The 25,158-nt window shown below is 33.8% G+C and overlaps 1 protein-coding gene across 1 annotated transcript; it reads right to left on the bottom strand.

Annotated features, from left to right (window-relative positions):
- Positions 1-57: 57 nt before the first annotated feature.
- Positions 58-21,434, bottom strand: mmel1 (membrane metallo-endopeptidase-like 1). Its single transcript, XM_042766980.1, has 23 exons — positions 21,226-21,434; positions 18,967-19,131; positions 18,240-18,269; positions 17,714-17,776; positions 17,444-17,605; positions 17,261-17,341; positions 16,935-17,030; positions 16,081-16,199; positions 14,546-14,620; positions 13,919-14,047; positions 13,476-13,612; positions 12,674-12,767; positions 12,390-12,518; positions 11,787-11,885; positions 10,676-10,759; positions 10,429-10,532; positions 10,270-10,328; positions 6,714-6,833; positions 6,377-6,510; positions 5,070-5,135; positions 4,843-4,938; positions 4,374-4,450; positions 58-3,882 (listed from the first exon to the last, which is right to left on the bottom strand). The coding sequence occupies exons 2-23, from the start codon at positions 19,121-19,123 to the stop codon at positions 3,783-3,785; spliced, it is 2,211 nt and encodes a 736-aa protein (XP_042622914.1). The 5' UTR covers positions 19,124-19,131; positions 21,226-21,434; the 3' UTR covers positions 58-3,782.
- Positions 21,435-25,158: the final 3,724 nt, after the last annotated feature.

Genomic DNA, 25,158 nt, shown 5'->3' with positions numbered 1-25,158 from the left:
TGTTTTTAATGTATGAATGTCAATGTTTAAAAAAACAACGGATGCAGAATATATTTGTTGCTTTATATAAGTTTATTTTTGAAGCTTACATATTTTCTCATATATCATAACAATATTTCAATGTTTAATGTAGCTAAATAACATTTTTAAGCCATATATTTTTGCTTGAACAATCAGTATTGGCAGAACAATATAATTACAAGGCATTCACTTGGAAAGTCATTAAAACGTATATGGTCTCAATCAGACATGGACCCCATATTATATTAAGAGCATTTCTGTCAGTAAATATTAATTGAGACATTTCAACAGTCAACATGTCGATGTACAGAATAAGACCAGCCCCAGACATATTCATATAGCAGCATATGTGGTCATGTGGCATATTGTAATATGAGGGAGAATTTTACAAAACCTTCAAAGAACATGTCCAGTTCATATTTCAACCATTAAAAAAAAAATTATGTGTGTGTGTGTGATGTCAAAAATGCCATAATTAAAAAAAAAAAAAAAAAAATTGTTAATAGTCCAAAAAACAGGCTTCATTTTGACCATAAAGAGAAGTTTATATTAAGTTTATGGACATGCCTGTACTTTTCTTCTTTTGATTTTGTGGCGGAATGTAACCTGGACATGTTTTCATGAGATACATCTTTCAACTGAAAAGTAAAATGTAAAAAATAACAACAGAATCTGTAAAACTGAATTGTGAATCATTCTTGCGTCTGACGGCTTCTTTGCATTGTTCCATAATGCACTGAAGAAAGTACATAATTCCTGATTTCATAATTATAATTCATATAATAATAATGATCAGCTTATTTCGAATGAAACGCCTTCAAAACCAACTACACGCTAAAAATGCACACAAATGCTATTTTACAATTCACACTTGCCAAAGTATTTGATAGGTACTTATTTTTCCTTCAGGTCAGATTTCTTCAAGGCAGTCATATAAACAATCACAGAGGGTGATTTTATATATTTTAATTTCACAGGATACAAAATGGCTATTTTAAAATGAGATTTGCTCAAAAGCACATCAGCGATCCTTGGCACAAATGCAGAATATAAAGAACAGGTAGTTCACATCACACCTCATTTTATTGGTTCTCAATATAACAAATGCCTCGAGGCCAGAGAAAATGCACAAAGAGGCGTCTGGTTGATGTATGCATGCTATTATTGAGTTGATAGTGTTGCATATTCATATGTAACATATTTTGCCGTAATGCACCTTGATAGCATTGACGTCATTGGCAAGTAAATCAACTGTACATAAATGAAACATTACAATACTACGCATTTCTCTTTGTACTTTATATAGCTCTAGAGCATAATATATGTGCATTACTGGCTGTAGTATTGTTTCTGAATCACAATGGATTCTGTCCACGCCAGTACCTGCCCTTGTAAAAGTTCAAATCTTTCCAATTTCGATTTTTAATGAAGAGGCAGAGCTGCATTTCTTGTCAGGCAGGGTGTTGCACTGGAAAATGCATGCACTAATAATTCAGGGATTATGTTTTATTTGACAGTTCATCACTTTAAAACCCTATTTAATTTGTACTAAAGTTTCTTGCATTCAATATATCGCTCGTCTCACGTGCATCAAACAGTACGTGCCATTACAGTGGTTTCGAGGTTTAGATTGGCTAGCAATGAAGCTTAAAAAGTAGATATGAACATTCAAATGATCAAAGTCTCTGTCGTGAGAGATAACAGTCATAATCAATAACCCAAGGCAAGCCAATATTGACTCCGCTATAAGCTTTCAGAACACTTGACAAAACATTTCTTCTCCTGACATCCGTTTCATCTCATTCTATCATTTTTCTTCCGTCCTGTACAGCTCTTTAGTTCTGCTGTCATCATTACTGCTTAATAAAGACGGAAAATAACAGTCACCGGCCTTGACCGGATCTCTAATGAGAGGGCCGCCTCCCTTAAAAAGTGTAAATTTGAGAGACAACTGCTGGCTGTCGCTTCGTCCGCTATGCTCCAGCTAACACATGAACCCCTGCCGCCCCATTAACCCACATCAATTTATGAAATTACGAGATATGACTTTGCCTAAAATCACAAACCCACTGGCCAACAGGTCCTTGAGCGAGACCTTTGCATAACGAATCCTTTTGGTTACATATTCCTTGCTCGAAAATCATGGTTTATGTGCTTTTATAGTTGGTTTGAGTTAGTATAGATGGTTCATCAGCTGGACATTGGCCTGGTAGACCATCTTGGCCAGGCTGGTTATAGTTAGTAGACCAGTGAAAAACAGCTACCATATTCTAAAAACCAATTTAACCACTTTATCGTGGTATAACCTGTATTTTCCACCAGGTTCAAGTGAACATTTACACCAATGATCATATAAGCAAAAAATGGTGTAGATCAAGCTAGTCTAACTGGACTTTAATCTGGTCTTTTCCTAGCTGGTTAGAGTTAGTAGACTAGTAACAAACCAGCTACCATGTTCAAAAAAAAAAAAAAAATCTTTAAAAAACACTTTAACCTGTTTTTCCAGCAGAGTTATGTGACGTAAACATTTTTCACCAATAACCATAAGCAAACAAAAAATGGTTGTAGAGTATTACAACTAATTTGTGAATAAATATTGATTACAAAATGTGTTGCTTGATCTGATAAAAAGAATCCCGAATAAAAACCAAACCAGGAGGATTGAACAGTTAAAGATCCCTCAGTTTTAATGCATGTCTCTCTGGATCCGATCCTTGCCCCTAAACATACTAAAACATTGTGTTAACATTGGCAATGAACAGAAATGCTCCCTGGCAGAACGAACAGCTTGTATGAAACCAACAAACAGTCTGAGTGACCCGTTGTGTCTAATTCATTCCCGTATTGCAGCAGCTTCCTGCCATTATCTGCTGGCTTTAACAGAAGCCTGTCACGTAATTGCAAGGCAGCCATGAATCGAGGCTATTTACGGACAAAAACACACAAAGCCTGAAGCAATATGGTTTTAACAGTCTTAAGGTTGTCATGTAATTGTAAACACAGGTCCTTTTACGTAACGCTAAGCCCTCGATTTTAAAGAATGACAGATTCTTCAGAGAAACGTACTGTAGCACGCACATATACATTAAGATTTTTTTGGGCAAAATGGCACTCAATAGGACTCCAGCTTTTGTCGCTTTCCACTGCATGCTTTAGAAAATAAAATAATATTTCTTATAGCATAATCAAAATATTTCAAGGCTGCTTATTATGAAATGAAACATGATGCCTTGACTGGTTTTTATTCAAACCACAATCTCTATCGGCTTCCGAGCCTCCAGTTGTTGGCTGTTTTTGGGATCGCTCAAGCACAACGGATATATTCTTGGAGAGCCGACAGAACCGAAAGCCAACCGAGGGATTTAACCATTTACATAATCTGGAAAAATCTGATGTCTCGTTACAATGAAACTATTGTGTTTACACATGTTTTTCAATGCCAAAATTAATAGTGTCAAAAGAAACCTGTAAATATTCAAACAGGACCTATAGATAATGAAAAAGCATGCCTCTTTTTCAGATAAACAACACCCTCACTGTGCACGTTCACGACGCCTGCACTCGGTTATATGTGCGCACTTGAAAGTTCACAGTAGACATCTATGCAGTCACACATGTAGGTGTCTAACACCTTGGTCGTGTCTGTCACATCAGACTAACAGACAGGCAGCTGCTACAGCACAACATAATATGATCCAAGCTCTCCGAACCGCTGCCTGGTTCCTATAATATACACAGACTCCCGTAACTCCGCCGGCAGGTTACCACACTCGACATTTCTCTTCGGGGTTCATGGGAGTTCCTCGTGCACAATGAAATGCTTCAGAAAATGCCTCAAAGTTCTGGAGGGACCCTAGAACCCTGTTAAAAACAAAAAACATGCCACTCGATCAATTATAAAACACCTACCTACAGCGGACCTAAAAAGTAGACAGACCACTAAAAATGTCTGAATGTCTTATTAAATAACAAAATATGCTGCAGGATGTTTTCTCTTCACTTTTCTTCAGACGTTTTGCTCACTTTCTTTGAAAAAGCTATGTTTTGGTGATTTTTTTAGTGTATGTGTGAACTAAAGCACAGTGTCACTTTTTTAACGTTTTGCTTGAAAATGTTGCAAAAATATATATGTATTACATATTATTTGCATATCTATTAAAAATTGGTTAAGGAAGAAAAAAGTTGCTTTGTATACAGTATGCATACTATACACTACCCTTCAAAAGTTTGTTTTTTGCTATATTTAAGTGTGTTTAATAGCTTGTGCTAACCATGTTATCTAATGCACTGCCATGTTTAAGTATGACTTAGATTTTCATCTTTAATTCACAAATCTTGCAGAAAGATCTTGCCTGTATTCCAGAGGGCTGTGTGGGTCAGTTTTGATGGACTGAATGGCGTACTCAGGGCGACAGGCACCACACCAGACCTACAGAAAGCATGAGACATTTTTATATTCAGTAAAAATAACCCAACACATTTTGGAGTTCAAACATTATTTTGACCTAACTTGTATTTTATGCTTGAATGGCATTTGCAGATTTTTTATATTAGCACATATTTTGAAATGTGTCCATCCAAATAATGACATTTCAAATCCAATTCCTTCAAAGCAGCACTCATCCCTTCGGATGGCATCACTGATTTCATGCCATAAGCACATAATAGAGAGCCTGTGGTAATGTATTTTTACAGAGGTAAAGCAGCACATGTATCTTTTAAGCAGTGTCAGTTTAGTTTGTTATGCTCTTTGCGAGACTGACCTTGCATGGGCATCAAGGTGAGCACATGCAGGCGTCCTAAAGTGAATGTCATTCCTACCTGGGCAAAATTTAGAAAGAAGAGCTGTTTGTGATCCATTTCCAGTCCGGGAAGACGGGGCTCCTCGCCCTCCCTCTCCACCCACTTCATATACGCCTGATGTCACACACACAACAACAAACTCACATAAACCGATTTTTACATGTTCTGATGAAAATGTGAGTTTTTAAGATGCAAGCAGTTCTCACTGTGTTTCTAGTTGTTTATAGGGAATTAATTATACAAACCTTATATGCTTGACGAACGCCACCGTTGTCTGCAATATTCTCTCCTAGTGTTGTGATGCCACTGACCTGCAACAACATCAGTGTAACAATGTTCAGTGTTATTTAAGTATTTTTTATATAATATTATAGTATTTACTAATATTTTAAATCAGCTTTTAATTCGATATTTTCAGTGCTATTTTTTTGAATACTTTTAAATTTTAAAATGTTTAAAATTTTAGTAATTCTGTTTAGTACTTTTTGTTGTTTTTTAAGTTTTAAATTACATCAAATATATATATATAATTTGCTTTTTAATTTTAGTTTAGTAATTTTAGTAACTTAAATTTCTTTTAAAAAACTTTAGGTTTTTCATCTAATATTTATATTTTCTTTTATTTCAACTTAATTTTGATTAACAAAATGAAGTTTACAATAACAGCAGTTTTTATAGTCTTTATTTGTTTAGGAGTTTTTTAGGAGGAATAAAAGAGATTTGTTTATGGACTGAGCTAAAAAATGTAACACAACAAAACATTTTTTTTTTGTCTTGTTTTCTAGTATAAATACCTAAACATTCTTTAATTAATATTAAATAAATATATATATATATATATATATATATATCTGTCAATGGGGCACAAAATAAAAAAAAAATATTATACAGATATTTTTTCTTTAGCAAAACAAACAAAATTTGTATACATTTTTCAGAAAACAAGTCATTTTACTTCTCAAGTAAATGTATCTTTATTTAGGAATTTTTAGTTAATTAAGAAAACAGAGTGAATTTTTTTAGAGTGAATGTGTATATTATAGTTGGATATTATAGGTTTTGGAAGAATTGATAGACTGATGTTGTGGTAAATATGAATGCAGTTTGAGACATTGCTGGCACATTTTATAAAAGTCAGTAAAAGTATTTAAACATCCTTAAAAGAAGCAAAATATGGAGAATGCAGTCAATGCATTACCATATTTATAAAAATAAATAAATAAATAAAGCAGAAAAATGCCAGTGGGGTAAGCGAATATGACTTTACTAAATAACTCAAGTCATTTTCTAAGTTTGTAAAAAAAAATCTAAACATTAACCCTACCATTTAGTGGCTAAAAAGATCATATTAGTTTCAAGAATTTATACCAAGTAATTTATGCTTTAATTGTTTTATTTTTTTTAATTTAAGGGCAGTGGAAATGCTTAGATTGGACCTAAAGCATGCACATACTACAAGTACTGGAAGTACAAACCATATATTTGTTATTTGTTCATTTTTAAACGTTCATATGCAGATTCTTTCCATCCTACTGAGTGAAGTTCAACCTACATTTTGGCCTCCTGCAAGTTTCCAGCTGAATTTGCCGTACTGCTCCACCATGCATTTAGATTGATCCTCAAAGCGCTCGGCAGAGAAGTTGCTCCACCAGTTGTACATGTTTCCATCCTTGTCGAAATTGCGGCCTGTGAAAATAAATACTTAATTTTCTGGAACACAGTCATATTTTAACAGTCGCTCTTTTGCGCGGAGGTTTGGTCAAATGAAGAATCTTTTAGCGCAGCGTTTGATACATCACACATAAACAAGATAATCCACAAATCCACAATGTTTTTTCATCCACAGCTAACTGATAATTGGTACAATCCATCAGATGAGATGATATTACCTTGATCATCAAATCCATGAGTGATTTCATGTCCTATAACCATCCCAATTCCACCAAAGTTTAGAGCTTGCAGCTGTTTTTCACTGAAGAACGGAGGCTGGAGGATGCCAGCAGGAAACACTGAAAGAAAGATGGATGCATAGAAAGAGATGAAATTCAGCATAATGCCTGGGTAATTGACCAGGAAATGTGTTTTTGAGATACTAATTTTGTCACATGAGAAAACAACTCATTTTAACAGTAACAGAGTGTTAACTTTGGACACTTTTATGTCATATTTTTCATTAAAACTAACTCTTTTTTTCTCAGAATTATACTGAAGGTCACATTAAAATTGTGTTTTGTTTTTTGTTTTGTTTTAGTTTTACCCTTGTCCTAGACACAAACTTTCAAGATACTATCTATATATATATATATATATATATAAACACATTTATATTTAATGCATGATTTATTATATACAGTATGCATGTATGAATTCTGATTATGAATATTTGAAAGACTTCATTATTGTGTAAAAAAGATTTAAATCAGTTACTAGTGCTGAGTTGTTGCATCAACCAAAATTTTGTCCCAAGTAATGTTAATTTCAAAGGTTAGCTTTTCTAACCATAAGAAAGCAATGTAAACAATGTGGTAAATGAGACATGTAATGTTAGAAGAAAACAGAAAAATCGAGGTAAAATATTTTTACCGTGCATCATTTTCAATAAAGCCATGTAAATGTCCAGTCAAACTGTACAAAACATGTTATTATATAATATAAATGTGTGCGTTTATGCAAAAATTATATCTTTGGGATATATTTGGGATTTTTTTTTTTTTTTTGATGACGATAATTAATCAATATTTTGCTGAGTGTGTTTTTGTGCTGGACCTACTGATTTAGGTCTGACATTGATAAATAATCATAAAACTAAAACCACCAGTTCATTGAATCATTCAGTCAAATGATTTGTTCAAAATGACTGATTCATTAAGAAACGAAGCAAGTCTTTATAAATGGATCACTGAATCATTGACTCAAATTATTAGTTCAAAAACAGATGTGAATGAAACACTGCAGTGTTTCTCTGAGAAGCACAAATGTTCTGCTCTGGCTTTGGAGCTTTTTTGTTGTTGGCGAAACGGAAAAAAAGCAGATACTTTTGTATCTAGAATGTAACTCACTCAATTAACTTCTTGTTTGCTTGCTTTGTTGAACTGTTGTATAAAATCAATATCACATTGACTCGTGCAAATATTTGGGAAAATGGCACTGTTGTGTGTGTCATATTACTAAACTATATAATTTCTTCTAAATATATATATATATATATATAAAACATACAGGGGTATTTTTTGCTTTCATAACTTGAATTATAGTTGGCATTCTGACTGCATTCAAATAGGCTTCATCATGCAGTGAATGCTTTTGCATGCTCGAGACGTAATTTGTAATCAATTTGTAACGTAATTTGTTTGTTTTTTGTGAGTGAGTGACATAGTGTCACGTTCATTTTTAATATAACTTTTAATATTTTAACAAAAGATGATTATCTCTCACCTATTTTGAGTATATTTTTATATATATATTTTACATATAAAAACAAAGGGGTTTTTTTATTTTTATGTTTAAGCTGTCATTTCCCTCACAGTGTGAACGGTAATTTGAGATCTGGAACTAGTTCTGAAAAATGACAGTTCAAAAGTTAGTGGACATCATATTAGTGGAGATATAAGATACTGAAAACAGTGTGAAAAGTGCTTTTAAAGAGTCTCCACAAGACTCTAAAGTGCCCGAAGTTGAATAAACGCTTAATAATGTGATGGTAATGGTGTATACTAGAGCGCAGAAGCTATATTAGAAGGACAGAAACGTCTCTGCGGTGTATCGTCCTCCAGCTATAGCAGAGCTCGAAATGACATTGTGCCGGCAGTTACAGATGCCACTCATCTCTCAAATGGCAATTCAGCTTGAAGTGTTTCCTAGATTGTCCAGGAACATTAAAATGTGCTATCTAAGAGTAATTATGTGGAAATTTCTCCCGCTGAAAATCTGCATAATCACTTGGCTTTTGTAATCTCTGTATTAACCCAGCCTGAATAGCGCGCACTCGGCGTCCGCAGTCCATCTCTGGAAGCACAAGCTTTGTGGGCAGTGGAGCCTGAAACTAGCTTTGTTTAATCTACAAGAGAAAAGCACTACAGGCATTAGAGACATTATGACAATGGGCTGAGAAAGCGTTCATACTGAGAGCCCTCAACAGCTTTGGAGAAATCTGACCAGAACAAATACTTCACAGAAGACCTATGTTTGGACAACACTGCTTTTTTTAGTTTTGTGGTTTTGGCCTTCTCTGCTGGAAAGATCTGTGAATCTCACTGCTGGACTAGACTGGTCTGTGCTGGTCTAGCTAGTGGACCTGGAAAGGCCCTTTGCTGTACTGTATATATGAAGGTTTTCTAAAGTGGAGCTATAATAGTGTGTGTTCATTGTTTTTTATGATTTTCCCTTTTTTTTTGTCCATTTGTGGTAAATCGATGAAAGATTTTTTTATATTATAGAATACAGAATAGAATATTATATTATAGTAAAATATTATTTCTAACTATATGTCTGTGAACTTACTAGACTGGTTTATTTTGTGCAAATACAATGCGTTTTTATTTTTTTAATCATTAAATTTTTTTATTTAATATTATATATTATATAATGTTGTATGTTATGTTATGTTAAAGAATAGAATATTATTGCTGACTATATGGCATATGAACTTACCAATCTGGTTTTTGTTGTGTTAAACACATTACTTTTGTAATTTATTTAATTTTTATTTTTTTTTTTTGTGTTTTTTTATATTTTATATTATTTTATATTTTATATTAATATAATATATTATTTTTTGTGTATATGTGTGTGAAAGTGTAAATATGTTTTCTGCTGTGAGAGTTAAACACATTTTTATTTTTGCAATTTATAAAATTTGTACATTTATTATCAATTTATTACATATCATGTAATATTCTATATTACAGAACATAATATTCTTGCTGATTATATATCTATGAATTTACCAATGTAGTTGCTGTTGTGAGAGTTAGACACATTTTTATTTTTGTTATTTATTTAATTTATAAATGTATTATTAATATATTATTATATGTTATAAAATATTGTATATTAAATTATATTATATTATATTATATTATATTATATTATATTATATTATATTATATTATATTATATTATATTATTATATTATATTATAGAATATTATTTTTGACTATATGGCTGTGATCTTACAGTCTCATTTCTGTTTTGAGAGTTAAACACATTTTTATTGTTGTAATTTATGTAATTTTTAAATTTATTATTAATTTATTATTATATTATACAATTGAATATTATTTCTGATTAGATGGCTATGAATTTACCAATCCAGGTTCTGTTGTGCGAATAGAATGCTTTTTTTTGTTTGTTTGTTTATTATTATATATTATATTATATAATATTATATATTATATTTTGTTATATTATGTAATGTTATTTCTGACTTTATGGCTATGAACTTACCAATCTGGTTTCTGTTGTGTGAATAGAAAGCGTTGACCACAGCCGCACCAATAATCCACCTAAAACATTCACAGAGATAAAGAGAATAACTTAGTGACAGGTCACGAGAGAAAAAAACTCTTTCTAGCTTTCTAGCATTTATTTTTTTATGTTTCGTACATGTCAGGATCCACGGGCTCCCTCAGCTTTTTATGACCTTTCTGGGCTGAGGCTGCCAGGTTTTCCAGAATGTTCTCAAAATAGTTCTCCTCACTGAAATTCAGCTGTGAGCAGACAGAGAGAGACAGATAATCACACAGAAGTATTTCTGTCCACGCTGCCATCATTCATGTATTCATGTCAGTGAGATATTAGTTGGTTTGGATGGTAATTTCTTTAGAGCTCAAACTTCTCTGAGTTTCCATACGTGTGTGTATTCCTCGTCCAGTTTCTTATTTTCCTCTTCAAGGATGTGGTCGGGATATCCGATCTGTTCTGATATTGCCATGGCCTGCAAAACATGGAAAACAGAAGTTTGGAAAGCGAGAACAACTTGTAGATAGTAGGAGCAAATAATAATAATAATAATAATAATAAACTTTATTGTTTAAATAACACCTTTCACACAAGAAATTCAGCTTAAAGTGCTTTACAATAAAAACAAATAAAAATACCTTAATATAACATAGTATTAAATATGAAACTCAGTTTATAATGATAATAAACTGATGTTTGTGAGGGAACTGCAGAGGAGTAGTGAGTTGATAATTATGCTAATAATTAATGAAATCATAAAAAATAAAATGTAATAAATAATTATTTTATATCAGAAAATAAATATATGAAAATAAAAATCTAAAATTTCTTATATTCACCACTGTGTTTTTATAGAATCATGAAGTTTATAAAAATGTATAATTATTCAAATTAGCATTTACACACACACACACACACACACACACACACACACACACACACACACACACACATATATATATACATATATATTTTTTTATATATATATATTTTTTTTATTTTTTTTATTTTTTTACTTCCATGTCATGTGTCCATTAACAAACATCAGAGAACCATGAAAATATGAATATAAATTATTGAAATATTAACTTGAAATTTCAGAGGGTACTTCAAGTAAATATTTTAGGTCAAAAGTGTTCATCTGACAAAAAAAAAATGGAAATCCCTAGGATAAAGGAATAAACTCCAGAAATAAAGTATTTCATCAAACTCTAAAAAAGAATTCTGATATTCAGATTTTTTGTCATTTCAGCTTATTTTTATTTTTTTGTAGTCATAACTAATCTGTAAATTGTCCAGACAACATGCAAATGTAAGTTTATTGGCCCTAAACTATTCTGAAAGTTGAATGAACTAGTATAACTGTTGATTCAACTTAAAAGCACATGTTGAAACAATTGCATCACACCGAAAAAAAGGCAGCAGGGTAACAAAGTTTTTTAAGTTGACTCAACAAATAGTTTTTTACAGTGCAGGAGTTTTGGCCATTAATAGCATCTGACCTTCTCCCTGGCTTTTTCCTTGGACTGTTCATCCATCCAGCTCAGTTCTTCCAAAGTTTCCACATAAGCTTCCTGAATCTTCTTGATGAGTTCACGCACCTGAACAACAGTGCAGAGGCACATTTAAAGTCAGCATTACAAGACTTTTTAAACTCTTTATCATATAGTTGAAATAGCTGTTTGCCTATTGGTTATTTAGTGGGCATATCATGAAATTATTTGGAGGCCTATGTGACGTCTGCTGAAAAGGAAAGTTGTTTTGATGAAATGATGAAGACCTATTTATTTCTTCAGAATAATATGCATGGATAAATCATACACAATAAGGCCAGAATTAAGAACATTTTGACTTAGAAAAACTTAATAAAGCCGCCACATACATCTATATATGCCATGCAGAGTTATATAAAATCATTTAGGATTATTCATCCTGACTTAACAAACTGAGTTGACTTACTGTCAAATCACTGAAATCATCATCAGAACCGTCTAAACAATCCACGTCAATCTGATAATAGCTGATTACATGACGTTTTAGGAGAGGATGTTCCTGTTTTGTCTAGTGGTTTGTTTTTGCAGGCCAGTTTGGTGTTTTAGTCTTACCATGCGTTTGCTGTTTCCAGAGAAGGTTTCCCGGACGTACAGGGCCCCGACGGCATTCTCCATGTTGCCCTGGACATAACGGACACAGTCTCTCCACCTGACCTCCTCTACTGTAGTGCCATGCAAAGCCTGGGGGAACACACAATGCAACCAAGAAAAATGGGACCAAAACAAGGTTGAGAACCCTTATATTAAACATAAAAATAACCTAGTGGACAAAAACAGTAGCAGTTAAATGCCACAAGAGCTCTCCTGTGTCTGTGTTTGTTCAGAGTGAGGCTGACCTTTCTGTAGTGCGCTCTCATGTCTTTGAATCGCCGGCTCATACTGCTGACCCTCTCCATGATGAGCATCCACGCAAGATAGTTCTGCAGAGTCCTGCAGAGATCACATGTGTATGTGTAAGACATACTATGCAACTTGTACATTTTTATATAATGTAAATATATATCAAATAAATATAATTATAAGATGAATATTACTCAAACTAAATTAAAATAAATTGAAGCTAAATAGAAATATAAAAAACTAATAAAAATAACAAAATAATAAATTACTAAAACTGAAATGCAAATTAAAATAAATTGTAAATTTTAAATGGAATACTATTTATATATATATAATGTAACATTTAAAATAAATATGAGAGAATATATATATATATATATATATATATATATATATATATATATATATATACATATAAATGATTAAATAATAAATTAATCAATATTATAATAGCTTGAATGCAATGTAAGGATGCAATGTTTGGATCAAAGCATCTGCCATACACACATCTAAATGAATATTAAATTGTAGGAAGGAAAATTAATAAATAAGATCTCTTTAATAAGTCAGTTGTGTCTCCTGACAGCAATGAGATTAAATAGAGCGCGGTGGAATTAGAAAAAATCTCAACAATATCTTAACCTGTGTTCAAATACTTGCAACTTAAACCTCAATATGAACTCAAACATTCATTCAATATCAAATTATTCTTCTTATTATCATTACTCTTATAGACATGACAATGAAGAATTAACTCACATTTTTCATGTCGAACAGTTTCATGACCTAAAACATCACCTGTGACTGTGCTTGGAAAGAACATCTCTGAGCTTCTCCAGGTAAGGTGAGCAGTACACAACTATGGGTTCATCCGGCTGCACCGTTACTGACACGCTAGACATGATGCCCTGGACGTAGCGTGTCCAATTAAAGCCCTGAAATTACATAAAGAGATACAGGATACTATAGACTGAGGGGTGAGGGGTGTGAAGTTTAAATTTAATTTTGTATTCCATTCCATATTGGGCTCTGTACTTACATTGTTGTTGTTGGAATTTTTGTGCTTTTCTCTGTGTGTTTTTTTTTTGTAGGGCGGTGTTGTGTTTTTGCTCTTTTGTGGGTGTGGTGTGGTGTTTTGGAGCACAGAGCTGACACTCACATGACTTACGCATGGCATTTAGAGTATCAGAAGCATTTCAGAAAGTTGGTTGTTGTGTTTTGCCATCTCCAGTTCAACTCACGTTCGCGATGTCTGTCTCCAGTTCCAGCACTTGAGTCATGTCCTCCCACAGACGCTCTTCATCTTGGGTCAGGTTCCTGTCTTCTCGTGCAATCCTTGCTATGGAAACCATGAACTCCTGATGATACGTCTCGGAGCTGCTGCACAGAGATATATGTGGGGGGGGTGTCTGTTTTTTGTGTTTTTAGAGATATAGTTTTAGGGGTATTTTTCACCCAAAAATGAAAAGATTTTTAAATCTAAACATATTGTGTAAAGACACAATATGTTCGGTCTGTGCAAGAAACTGTGCAAGTATTTTACCTCTGATTCACCGCAACTACTGTTCAGTTTCTTGCACAGAGCGATTGTTTTGTGTCTTTGCACATCAATGTATCGTCACAAGCCGCAGGGTTTAACTTGGTTTTGTTTGTGTATGTTTTTTTGACTCTCAAAGCCGTGATTCCCATTCACTTCCATTATATGACTGACAGACTGCAACGGTTTGAGTTAAAAATCTTCATTTGTGTTCTACTGAAGAAACAAAGTCACCTACATCTTGGGTGCCCTGGGGGTAAGCAGATACATCAAATTTTCATTTTTGGGTGAACTATCCCTTTAAGGGAGAGAATGCATCTCACAAAATGACATAACATACCTTCTTATAATTCCCATCACTGAGGTAATAATCTCTTGAAGGCATTCCTAGTGCTGGTTGGTCAACCTGTGAAAACAAAAAGATGTGGTTTAATGACATAGTCAATTCGTTATCTGAATTGCTGCATGAGTACAGTATGCATGAGACCATCCAATAGTGGAACATTCATAAATAATCCAATAAAAAATCCCATTCTGTTTTATTAGCTCATGCTCCAAATGGCATTTTAATTCTTTCCCCACCATTGATGAGTTATCTCGTCATTTAGAAGACAGCGTTTCCCCGCCATTGACAAGTTTTTATGGCTTTTCATGTTTTCACTGTTATACACTCTGGGTGCTGTTACACATCTTCTGAACGAGTACACAACCTCCCGATCAAAAAAACAGATGTGAATAGGATGGAAAAACTAGTGATCTCTTATGTAAACAGATGCATATGATAAATAATGATCATCAGGAATAGACAGCATATAAATGAAAACTGCATAATGTTACGGAGTAAAATGATGATCCAGGAAGTGGTATATGTCTGTGCAAGTTTTGGAGGTTGATGGAAGTGATTTACTGGATTTATGCTTTGATAATCGCATTGCATATATTATCCAGATGTAGTTTTTGATAAAAATTTGATTTTCTCACCTTTTTGCTCAAAATTATAATTTTTTATGAAACCTACCTATATTCAAGTGTTGATAAAAAAAAAAAAAGGTATGCTTTAAGCTAGCATAGAATTGTTTTTTTTTTTTTTTTTTTTTTTTTTTTTTTAAGTAGAGGTTTTGATCTTTATTTTGGTGTATTGCATTTTTTTTTTTTTTTAAGTAGAGGATTTGTTTTTTATTTTAAATTTTAATGAAAATTTTTAGTATAGATGTCGGTATCGCTGGCGGTGGCTGGCAACTTTTTTTAAAAAAATGCTGGCGGGGAAAGAGTTCATCTGAGGATATTAGGTAAACTAAATTGCAATTAGCCTCTGTGTATTTTAAATATGATGTGCCGCTAAACCAAACTGACAACTCATAACATCAACTTGGTATTTCTATTATACATATTCAAAAATAAATGGTATACATGGTAATGCATGGTACTACCATACCCATTAAAAAAAAAAGAAAATGTACGAACATTTTGCTAATGTTCCCATTCAGTTATGAAAATGTTATTATTTGGATGTTCTCTGAAAGTACAAAACATCAATTAAAAAAAAAAAGTTTCTTTTTCCCTTTAATTTTTTGTTAATTGTTATAGAAACATTCCAATTTATCATTTTGCAAACATTATTAGAATGTTTCTTTTGAATGTTCTCTGAACATTCTGAAACAAGTATTGTAGTTACATTTAAAAAATGTTAAATGAATGTTTAAATGAACATTCTATTAATGTTACTGGAGAACTTTTGTTTTCTGTGAATTTCTGTGAATGTACAGTATGCAGAAAACATAGAATTACCATCTATGTTTTCCATACTATGGCATTTTTTATTAGTCATACAAAAGAATAAACTATCCAGTATATTCAGTAACTTACATGGATAATGTAGCGTCTGGAGTCTCGATCATCTGGCCACACAAACATCTCCAGCACAGCTTTCTTATTGTACCGAGCATTCAGAACAGCCAGTGTGTCCTCCAGGCTCCACGCTTGCTCTGTGAGATCAGAGTTTTGTGGTTTTTAGTTCAAGTCGGTTCACTTTGAGGCAATACATATCTTATACATCTAAGCCTGCTCCCAAAAACTCTGCACAGATACTTGATTAACATGTTCTGTTTTTCCTCTATTATCAGCGGTTTTCAAACTGTGGTGGGACACATAAAGTGTGAGAATGGTGCTGTGTTTGAGACATTTCAGAAATATGGAAAATATATGTTCTCAAATACAATCAAAGTTTCTTGATGTTTACATACAGTAGTTTTGACATGACTGACCACAAGTGTCTCCATATTTTATGTGTGTATTGCATGTATCGCTTTCAAATGTGGTTGCATCATTAAAACCAAACCCACCCACATCCACAACCATAACTGGGAATCGAAATTTGGCATAACATACCACACGATCTGTGTAGCCATCTTCTTCTGTTATGTGTACCTATTCTACTCCTTCTCAAGGTCTATAATGAGCCTCAGTACCAAGCATCACAGTGGATCACTCTCTTATCCTCTCACCCTCCTCAGCACGGATCTATCTCCCCCTAAACATGACAGATGAGCAGGACAGCCACTGCTCTGTAAAACCACTGGACTTTTCCATCAGTCTAGTGTCTTATCAACACCCAGCGACAGCACTGCTGGAGCGATTGCATTTATCCCATTTAGATAAACCCAAGATGCTGCCATTCTCTGTGGGAGTGAATTAGAGATGGCCACCACTATCTCTAGTACCTGCTGTGCCGTTCCAGACCTCAGAGGCCACGGGCCAGTCGCCAATACTGTCAATGAGCCTGAGAAGAGGCTGCGAGTCGCGCTGCTCAATCAGAACTGCAGGGAGAAGCAGAGAGACGAGACTAAACAGCATAACAGAAACTTAGTAGGTGGCCTTCATTTTCAGTAAAAATATTAAACAATTATATATTATTATTTATGTTGTTATTTATATATTATTAGAGTTTTATTAATATAATAAATTAGCTTTTATCATTTCAGTTTCATAATCAGAACCTCAACTATATAATATAGAGTATATGTAGATCCCAGTAATGCGTACTCACTCTCATTCATGCATGAGCTGTAGAGCGTTTTGGCTTTCTTGAAGGCCTCTCTGTCATCCTTACTTTCCATCTCCAGAACTCCTGTGCAATAATAGATCAGCACCAACCAGATACCAATGTTTAAAAGAAATCTACACAAACCTATAATACACGTCATGGTTGTGTGAAGTTGACGTAACTGACCCTTGAGTACGATCTCCAGCTCATCTCTCAGAATATTGAATACGCTGTGAAGTGAGCTGGTTTCAGGAATGACGTGACGCTCTATCCAGCCTCCGCATGCGTACTGATAGAAGTCCTGGCACGGCTCCACGCTGGGGTCCATGTTCTGGAGCAGTCGGGCCGCTGTATCATTGAACAAGAAATCATTTCAGATCTAGAACATCATTAAGTTTCAGCTGAAGTTTTGAGGTGGTGTAAAAGGAAAGCTTTCAGAGTGACGTTTGTTCTTACCGGCAGTGACACACTGTGGGGTTGTACAGATATTGCGGTCAGCCTTTGATCGATATTTCAGCCCTGTTGTGATGTGGTGAGATAAACAACATGCATGAGGTTAATATCTGACTCAAACACAACTGAGATCATGTGACATAATCCACTTCGGACGTTCTAGAGAGAATGAGCTTATTGCTTCAGCTTAACACTGGAAAACTGCTATTACAGTATATTATGCAATTTACTGAAACAAAGTTGTCTTATTTCTTTCCCTCATCAATCAAAACTTAGGCATATTTTGCAAACCTGACACTCGTTGGTTTGAATCATTAATAGTAGGCTGCTTATGTGCTTATGTGTAGTATATATACTGTACATACTGTATACTATGTACAAAAATTTAATATTGTGCAGTATATGGAGTGATTATACATGATTGGTAGCAGGACAAAACACAAAACAGCAGAATGAAATGAACGATGTGGATAAAATATGGCAAACTACACAAAATGTGATTTATGAACAACTTCACAGCATACTGTACCTTTTGAAGATTCATTTATGTTAAAACGCTCTGAAATATAAGAGAAAAATACAAGATCTTAAAGAATGATATGTGTTCACTGAGAACCTTTTGATACATCAGATGATTCTTGAAGGAAATTTTATATGTTTTAAATTATGTGCAAATGTATGAGATATCATTTTATGATATCTCTATTCACTTTAATTATGGAGAAATAAAATATTTTATAATTATTAAAAACTATAATAATTATAAAATATATAAACATTAATATTACTAATTAATACTAGCATTAAGTATTGTTTTTGTAATACTTAATTAACTCATATAAATAATTTATTTTGTATAATACATTAATATTAATTTTAAATATAATTAAAAAATTTAAATACACTAATTATAATTAAATATAATATATAACTATATATTTAATATTTATAATATTTTATAAATATTAAAATATATTTATATATGGATGAAAACAGTATTATTAATTATTGATTATGAAAATCATTTATATTTATTTTAAATACAATTTTAATATATTTTTATATAATTAAACACTTATTATAAATTGTAAACCACACAATTGTAATAAATAATTTGTATAATTCATTCATATTAATTAAAAATATTTTTATGGTTTTCTATGAATGCAGGTTGTTTTTTAATGTAGCCTATTACAACGATCTTGAACATGTTTGGGTCTTTTGGGGGGAACTGCAGCAGAAATCGTGTGTCCCACCTCTCAGAGCTGAAGTGTAGAGCACTATGAGTCCAGCCAGAGCGCAGCTCATCAGAAGCACAATGACAGACAGTCCGATCTCCACTACAGTCCAGCGATGCTTCCTCGGTTTAGTGCTTTTCTCCATGATATCCATTTGGCTCTCTGATTTTCCCATTCTCGGAGCTGTGGAATAGAGTATTGAAGTGTTGGTGGAGAGGGCCGAGTGCGCGCGTAATTGTGCATGAACGCGCGTCTGAGCGCAGAAAGCCACAGGTGGAGCATCAGTGCATCCTGTTTTCGACTTTTTTATCCAAAAAAACGATTTTATTTATTTATTTTTTTATGTGGAAGCGGTGTAGCTACTGAATAACAGAGTGGTATATTTACACGTCAAACAATGCTCAAAAGCGACCCGACATATAGTTTTGTCCAATGAATTTAAAATAAAAATAAAAACATATAAAGATTGCACTCACACAGATGAATCTAGAGGTTAAATGTTTGGTTTATAAATTACAAACTTCACCTTTAAAATAAACGTGAATTATCATTCACAACCCATTTTGTTTTGATAATAAGATCTATTTCTAAATAAAATGACGGATTAATTGATTGGATTGTCCGTAGCCCATTCCGTCACGGGATAAGAAAAAAATAATAAACAAGTGGGACTTGTTATCTCACAATTCTGACAGAACTGCAAGATGTCAACTCGGAACGCTGACAAAAAAAAGTCAACGTTTATATCACGTAATTCTTTTTTTTTTTTTTTTTTTTTTTTTTTTTTTTTTTTTCTTTAGTTTATATCTCACAGGTCCGAATTTTTTTTCTTAGAATTGCAAGGGGAAAAAATTGTGAGATAAAAAGTCGCAAATATTTTATTTTTTATTTTTTTTTAGCCCGTGGTGGAAACTGTCTTCCATAATAGAGTACACTCGAGTGCGAGTTTGCCATAACAATATCAGATCTAATACTAGAGCAAGCTTTTTTTCTTTCGTTTGAATAGCCTGCAGTGATGAATCGTTATCAACAGGACTGAGAGTATGTATTAAGAAAGTAAACAGGACCATTTGATTTCATAATGACTTGAAGACATTAGGGAACCAGCACGTGAGGCAGTTAATGTATATGCACTTGGTAAATGCACTCAGAAGGAGCAGCAGCTTTGTGCTGGCTTCATTTTTAATGATGGTTAGATTCAAGCAGGGCTATATATGAGGCTTTCTTGAGATGTCTCCTACCTCATCACATCATAAAATGTATTTAATCTGTGGAAACCTGACGTGTTTCAGAAATGGTGTTTTGCCTCATTTTGGTGTCAGCACTTTTTCTGTGTCTTGGAAGCTGGAAAGTGCTGATAAATTTCCTGTAGAATTTTTAATTTCCTGACTCAATTGATGTCTGAAGGCAAAACAATGATCATAGAAAACAGGCTCATCTAGAAATGAGTAGTTTTTATATTGAGTTTTTTTGTGATGTTAGTTTTAAAGCTGTCAGCCAGTGTGCAGAAGGCACAAATGATATACAGTATGCTTTTGGATTCTTAACCATATTGATAAATACACACAAATACATGACAGTGTGTATGTGCTCTACATCATTATCAGAGACATGCATTTAAAACCACTAAATCTGATTTTTTTTTTCATATTTTTGATACTATGAAATATATTTATGCAGTATTACACAAAGTATATATTGTCTCTCCCAAATCTTGTGCGTCTGTCCATATCAATAAATTGTATTTCCAAACATTTTTGCAGGTCAAAGGTCAGTTGCATTTTTTAAAGTTCAAATATTCCATGTAGACTGTCAGTTCAAATGACACCATGAAAACTTAACATTTAATCTGTTATAAAATATTTTTAAATGAAGCGCATGTCACAAATTTATGCTTGCATGCAATTTTCATTTATCATTTTCATTTATCACTTGACATGGTGACCAGTACCTCTCCAAACCACTCATTTGCATAAGAAAATTAGAATTCTTTTTCTTAAAATTATAGCTTATAGCTAAAGAGTCACATGCAGCAATCTAGTCGAGAAAAAACAGAAAGCAACAGACAAGAAGCAGCATTAATCTAACCAATGACTAAATCACAAAAATCAAGAATAACTGATTGGCAAAATCAATGGAGAAGAATTAATTAAAAGTCCAGCTGTTTGCATCCATCTCTAAAAACACTCCATAAATCCACCTGTAATCTACAAAGAAACTCTTCTATTCAATTTCAACACAAAACCGCCTCATACTGTAGAATATGCGAAGCCATACCTCTCTGAAGATGGAGTCCTTGTTGGCCCTGTTAGGACGCCTTTCAATTTCCCAAACACCCCTTCTGAGTTTGCACCCAGAGCTGGTGTGTGGTGAAATGAATCAGCGTCCGGACAGCTGGATGTCGGAGCGGCTGTCTGTGCTGATGTTCCTCTGACTATCTGAGTGAGATGCAGAAAAGAGGAAGGGAGAGGGAGGGATGTAAAGAAGGAGGGGCGTTCGAGGCGCTATTTTTGCCTGATGCTGATGGTTTGAAGAAAAATCAAGAGGGGGCTCTAAAAAGAGGGACAGATGGATGGTATCAGTGAAATTAAATTTATAAAAATATACATTTTCAAATGACAAAATATATACAAATATAAAATACATTAAATACTATTAGAGTTTATGTACAAATATCAGAAAGAGCTTTATGTTTACACATACAAGGAATTTGTTTTGGTGACAGAAGCTCAAACTGATTAGACAGTGACAAGACACATATAATAAAAATAGAATAAGTAAATAGGAAATAATAAAATCCAGCAATTATTTAAAAAAAATACACAATATACAAATAGACAATAGATGACGTTTGTGTACAGTTATGTACAAATGCAAGGAAATGTGAATAAGAAGTATGTGTTTTTTTTTTTTATAAATAAATGTATGAATAGTGTTGTGTATGAGAAGGACTGTTGATGAGAAGGGCTGCCTGAGAGAAGAAGCTGATGGTGCTGATGGTGCTGATGGTGCGTCTGTTTGACATCAGTTACCTCAGTCTCTCTAGCTGTGGCCTGTCTGTCAGGAAGCTGGTGATCTACTGACAGATGGAGGTGGACACAGAGAGATGGGTTCATTTGGACTGGAGGAGGTTTGGGATTATAGTGATGAAAGTCAAGAAAGGTCCACGAATAGGATCCTCTCATAAGTCCCTGGTCTGTCTAGATGATGTAGGATATAATGCAGTTCATGCTGACTGCATCATCCACAGACCTGTTTGCTCGGTAGGCAGACTGCAGGGGGTCCAGTAAGAATTCAATGACGTCCTTCAGGTGGGCCAGCACCAGTCTTTCAAATGACTTCGTGACCACAGACGATAAAGCCACAGGTCTGTATAGTCATCAAGTCCTGTGATTTTGGGTCTCTTTGGGATGTGGATGATTGTGGAGCGTTTGAAGCAGGAAGGGACTTCCCATACTGTAGCTCCAGTGATCTGTTAAAGATCTGTGTGAAGATGGAGGCCAGCTGGTCAGCACAGGATTTCAGACAGACTGGTGTAACGCCATCTGGGCCTGGTGCTTTTCTTGTCTTCTGTTTTTGGAAGACCTGACGCACATCCCTTTCACAGACCCAAAGTGCAGAAGGAGGGGTTGCTGGAGGTGTTAATAGATCCAAGGAGAGATGGTCAGAATGGGTGTGGGGTGTGAGACAGGGTTTTTCAAACCTGCAATAAAACTCATTCAAATCGTCAGCCAGTTGTTGATTCAGTACAGTGCTGGAGATGGTAATTCATTCCTTTCCCCAGTGATGCAGGGTCATTGACTGAAAACTGGATTCTCAGCTTTTCGGAGTAGTTTGTCTTAACCACTCTAATATAATAATAATAATAATTATATAAATTCTATGTAATATTTTATCGTCGTTTTTGGCTGTTTCGTTATATATATGTGACCCTGGACCACAAAAAACAGTCTTAAGTCGGTGGGGTATATTTTTAGCAATAGCCAAAAATACATTGTATGGGTCAAAATTATAGATTTTTCTTTTATGGCAAAAATCATTAGGATATTAAGGAAAGATCATGTTCCATGAAGATATTTTGTAAATTTCCTACCATAAATATATCAAAACCTAAGTTTTGTTTAGTAAAATGCATAGCTAAGAACTTCATTTGGACAACTTAAAGGTGATTTTCTCAATATTTAGAATTTTTTTACAGATTTTAATGTATATTCAAATAGAAAAATGTTATTTTACATCATAATAATATTTCACAATATTAATTTTTGTTCCTGTATTTTTGATCAAATAAATGCAGCCTTGATGAGCATAAGAAACATTAAACATTAAAATCATTCTGATCCTAAACTTTTGACCGATAATGTATATTTTAGCACCTTTTTTTTTTTTTTTTTTTTTTTTTTTTTTTTTGGCTGTTTCTGTATCTGCATTCAGTGGCAAATTATTATTTTTATTTTTATTATTAAAAATGATAAATGTATTGATAACTACATTTTTGCAATCAAAACCACAGAAAGAATGATTTAAAAATCATAATAAAACGTGAAAAAAACGTAACCTAAACTTGAGTTTTACATTTTCTGTAAAAAAAAAAAAAAAGAAAGTTGCTCGTTGCAAAAGTGGCTTGCAACCACCTAGAACACTCTAGCAACGACCTAGCAACTAAAACCACTGAGAACACATTAGCAACTGGATAGCAAAGTGTCAAGTCAAAGTTTAATACTTGGATAATGGTTTGTTAATAGCATTACAGTAAGCAGAATAAAAATATCCCAAAGCTCTCATTTATATGGTGTCTTTATTTCACCTCCCAGCACCTGCTAAACAGAGGTAGTCCAAATCTGGAAGAGAAGCACACAGGTTAATGTCCGCTGGCCTCTCATTATTCACAGGCCAGGTGGACTGAAGATGGCAGCGCAGTAAGGGAGCTGTCAGGAACTGACATCAGCTTGGCGGGGAAGTGAGCTTTACTCCCACCAGAGTCAGATTGAAATGGCATGGTGCCTGTACTCATTACCAGCCTGATTAACCACTGTAATTAGCTGATATTAGAGAAAGCGAGAGTCATCGGTGGCGGCGATCAGCACAGATGCAGAACTGCCCAGCTGTCCATATCAGTTAGCCCATCATAACACAAGTCGAGGGATAAATGCTAGAGACCAGAATAGAAGGAGAACAACCTTTAGCTCACAATAGGGAACATGGGTGAATGGCTGCAGCTAATTACAGGCGTCCATTAAAGATGATGAAGCTCTGCAGGCTGATCTCAACATTGTTGAACACAAAGTAGATATTCCTTTCAAATTTATACACAGTTTTATTCATATAAGTGCTTTATGGTACAACTTTCTTATAAACACACAGCTTTCCGCTTCACGAGATGTTAACTGATGGACTGGAGTGGTGTGGATCCATCGGTGATGCAAGGAATGCTGTACTTCTCCAAACCTGGTGAAGAAACAAACTCATCTACATCTTGGATGGCCAGTAGGTGAGTAAATTTTCAGCCAATTTAATTTTTGGGTGAACTATTAGGTTTTGTGATTTAAACAAAACTCTAAACCTAGTTTGCCCATGCACTAATCATTTACATTTTAGGACAGCAATATAGTGCAGACATTACACATTTCTCCTTTAAAATCAAGGTGAATTACCATTTACAAACCCATTTTACTCTGATAATATTTATTTCTAAATGAAACAGCACATTTGCTATGAATAAATCATGGGGTGGGACTTGATTCAGTTAGAATTAAACACCAGAATTGTGTCAATCTGAATGCAAGTTTGCCTCAAATAAATAATACATAGACAGCAATTAAAGGCATTAGCAAAAGTGAAATATTAATTTTTGAACAATTAATCTCAACATTTGTCATAGTAAAAAAAACAACATAATTTTATATGCATTATTATCATATTAATAACAACAAGACTTACAAAAGAACAAGTACTACTCAGAGAACAAATGCTATAAATATTAGTTCATAAGCAGAAAGCTCATTTAAATAAACAGGTGGGCTTTTAGTAAATATTAGCTAAGCTGCTGTTTTAAGATACGAGTTCCACCTTAACAGCTTAATTAAAAAGCTTTCAAAGCTTGTTTTTCTATGTTCCTAATCATTGAGGCAGTGAAGAATTTACCTGAGCGTACTCAACCCCCGATCTAACATAGCACAGCAAATAAATCTCTTATGACTGAATTTGTTC

This window comes from Cyprinus carpio, chromosome A11 (assembly GCF_018340385.1).
Source record: "Cyprinus carpio isolate SPL01 chromosome A11, ASM1834038v1, whole genome shotgun sequence".
NCBI lineage: Eukaryota > Metazoa > Chordata > Actinopteri > Cypriniformes > Cyprinidae > Cyprinus > Cyprinus carpio.
This window is presented reverse-complemented; position numbering and strand designations above follow the sequence as displayed.

Bases quoted from the DNA above. Each gene is read 5' to 3' on its own strand.
- mmel1 (XM_042766980.1), bottom strand. From the start codon at position 19,123: ATGGGAAAATCAGAGAGCCAAATGGATATCATGGAGAAAAGCACTAAA. The intron at 17,606-17,713 runs GTAAGAACAAAC...TCAATGATACAG, and splicing joins CCCACAGTGTGTCACTGCCG to CGGCCCGACTGCTCCAGAAC. The intron at 14,048-14,545 runs GTCATTTTGTGA...AGCAGCTCCGAG, and splicing joins ATTATAAGAAGGTATGTTAT to ACGTATCATCAGGAGTTCAT.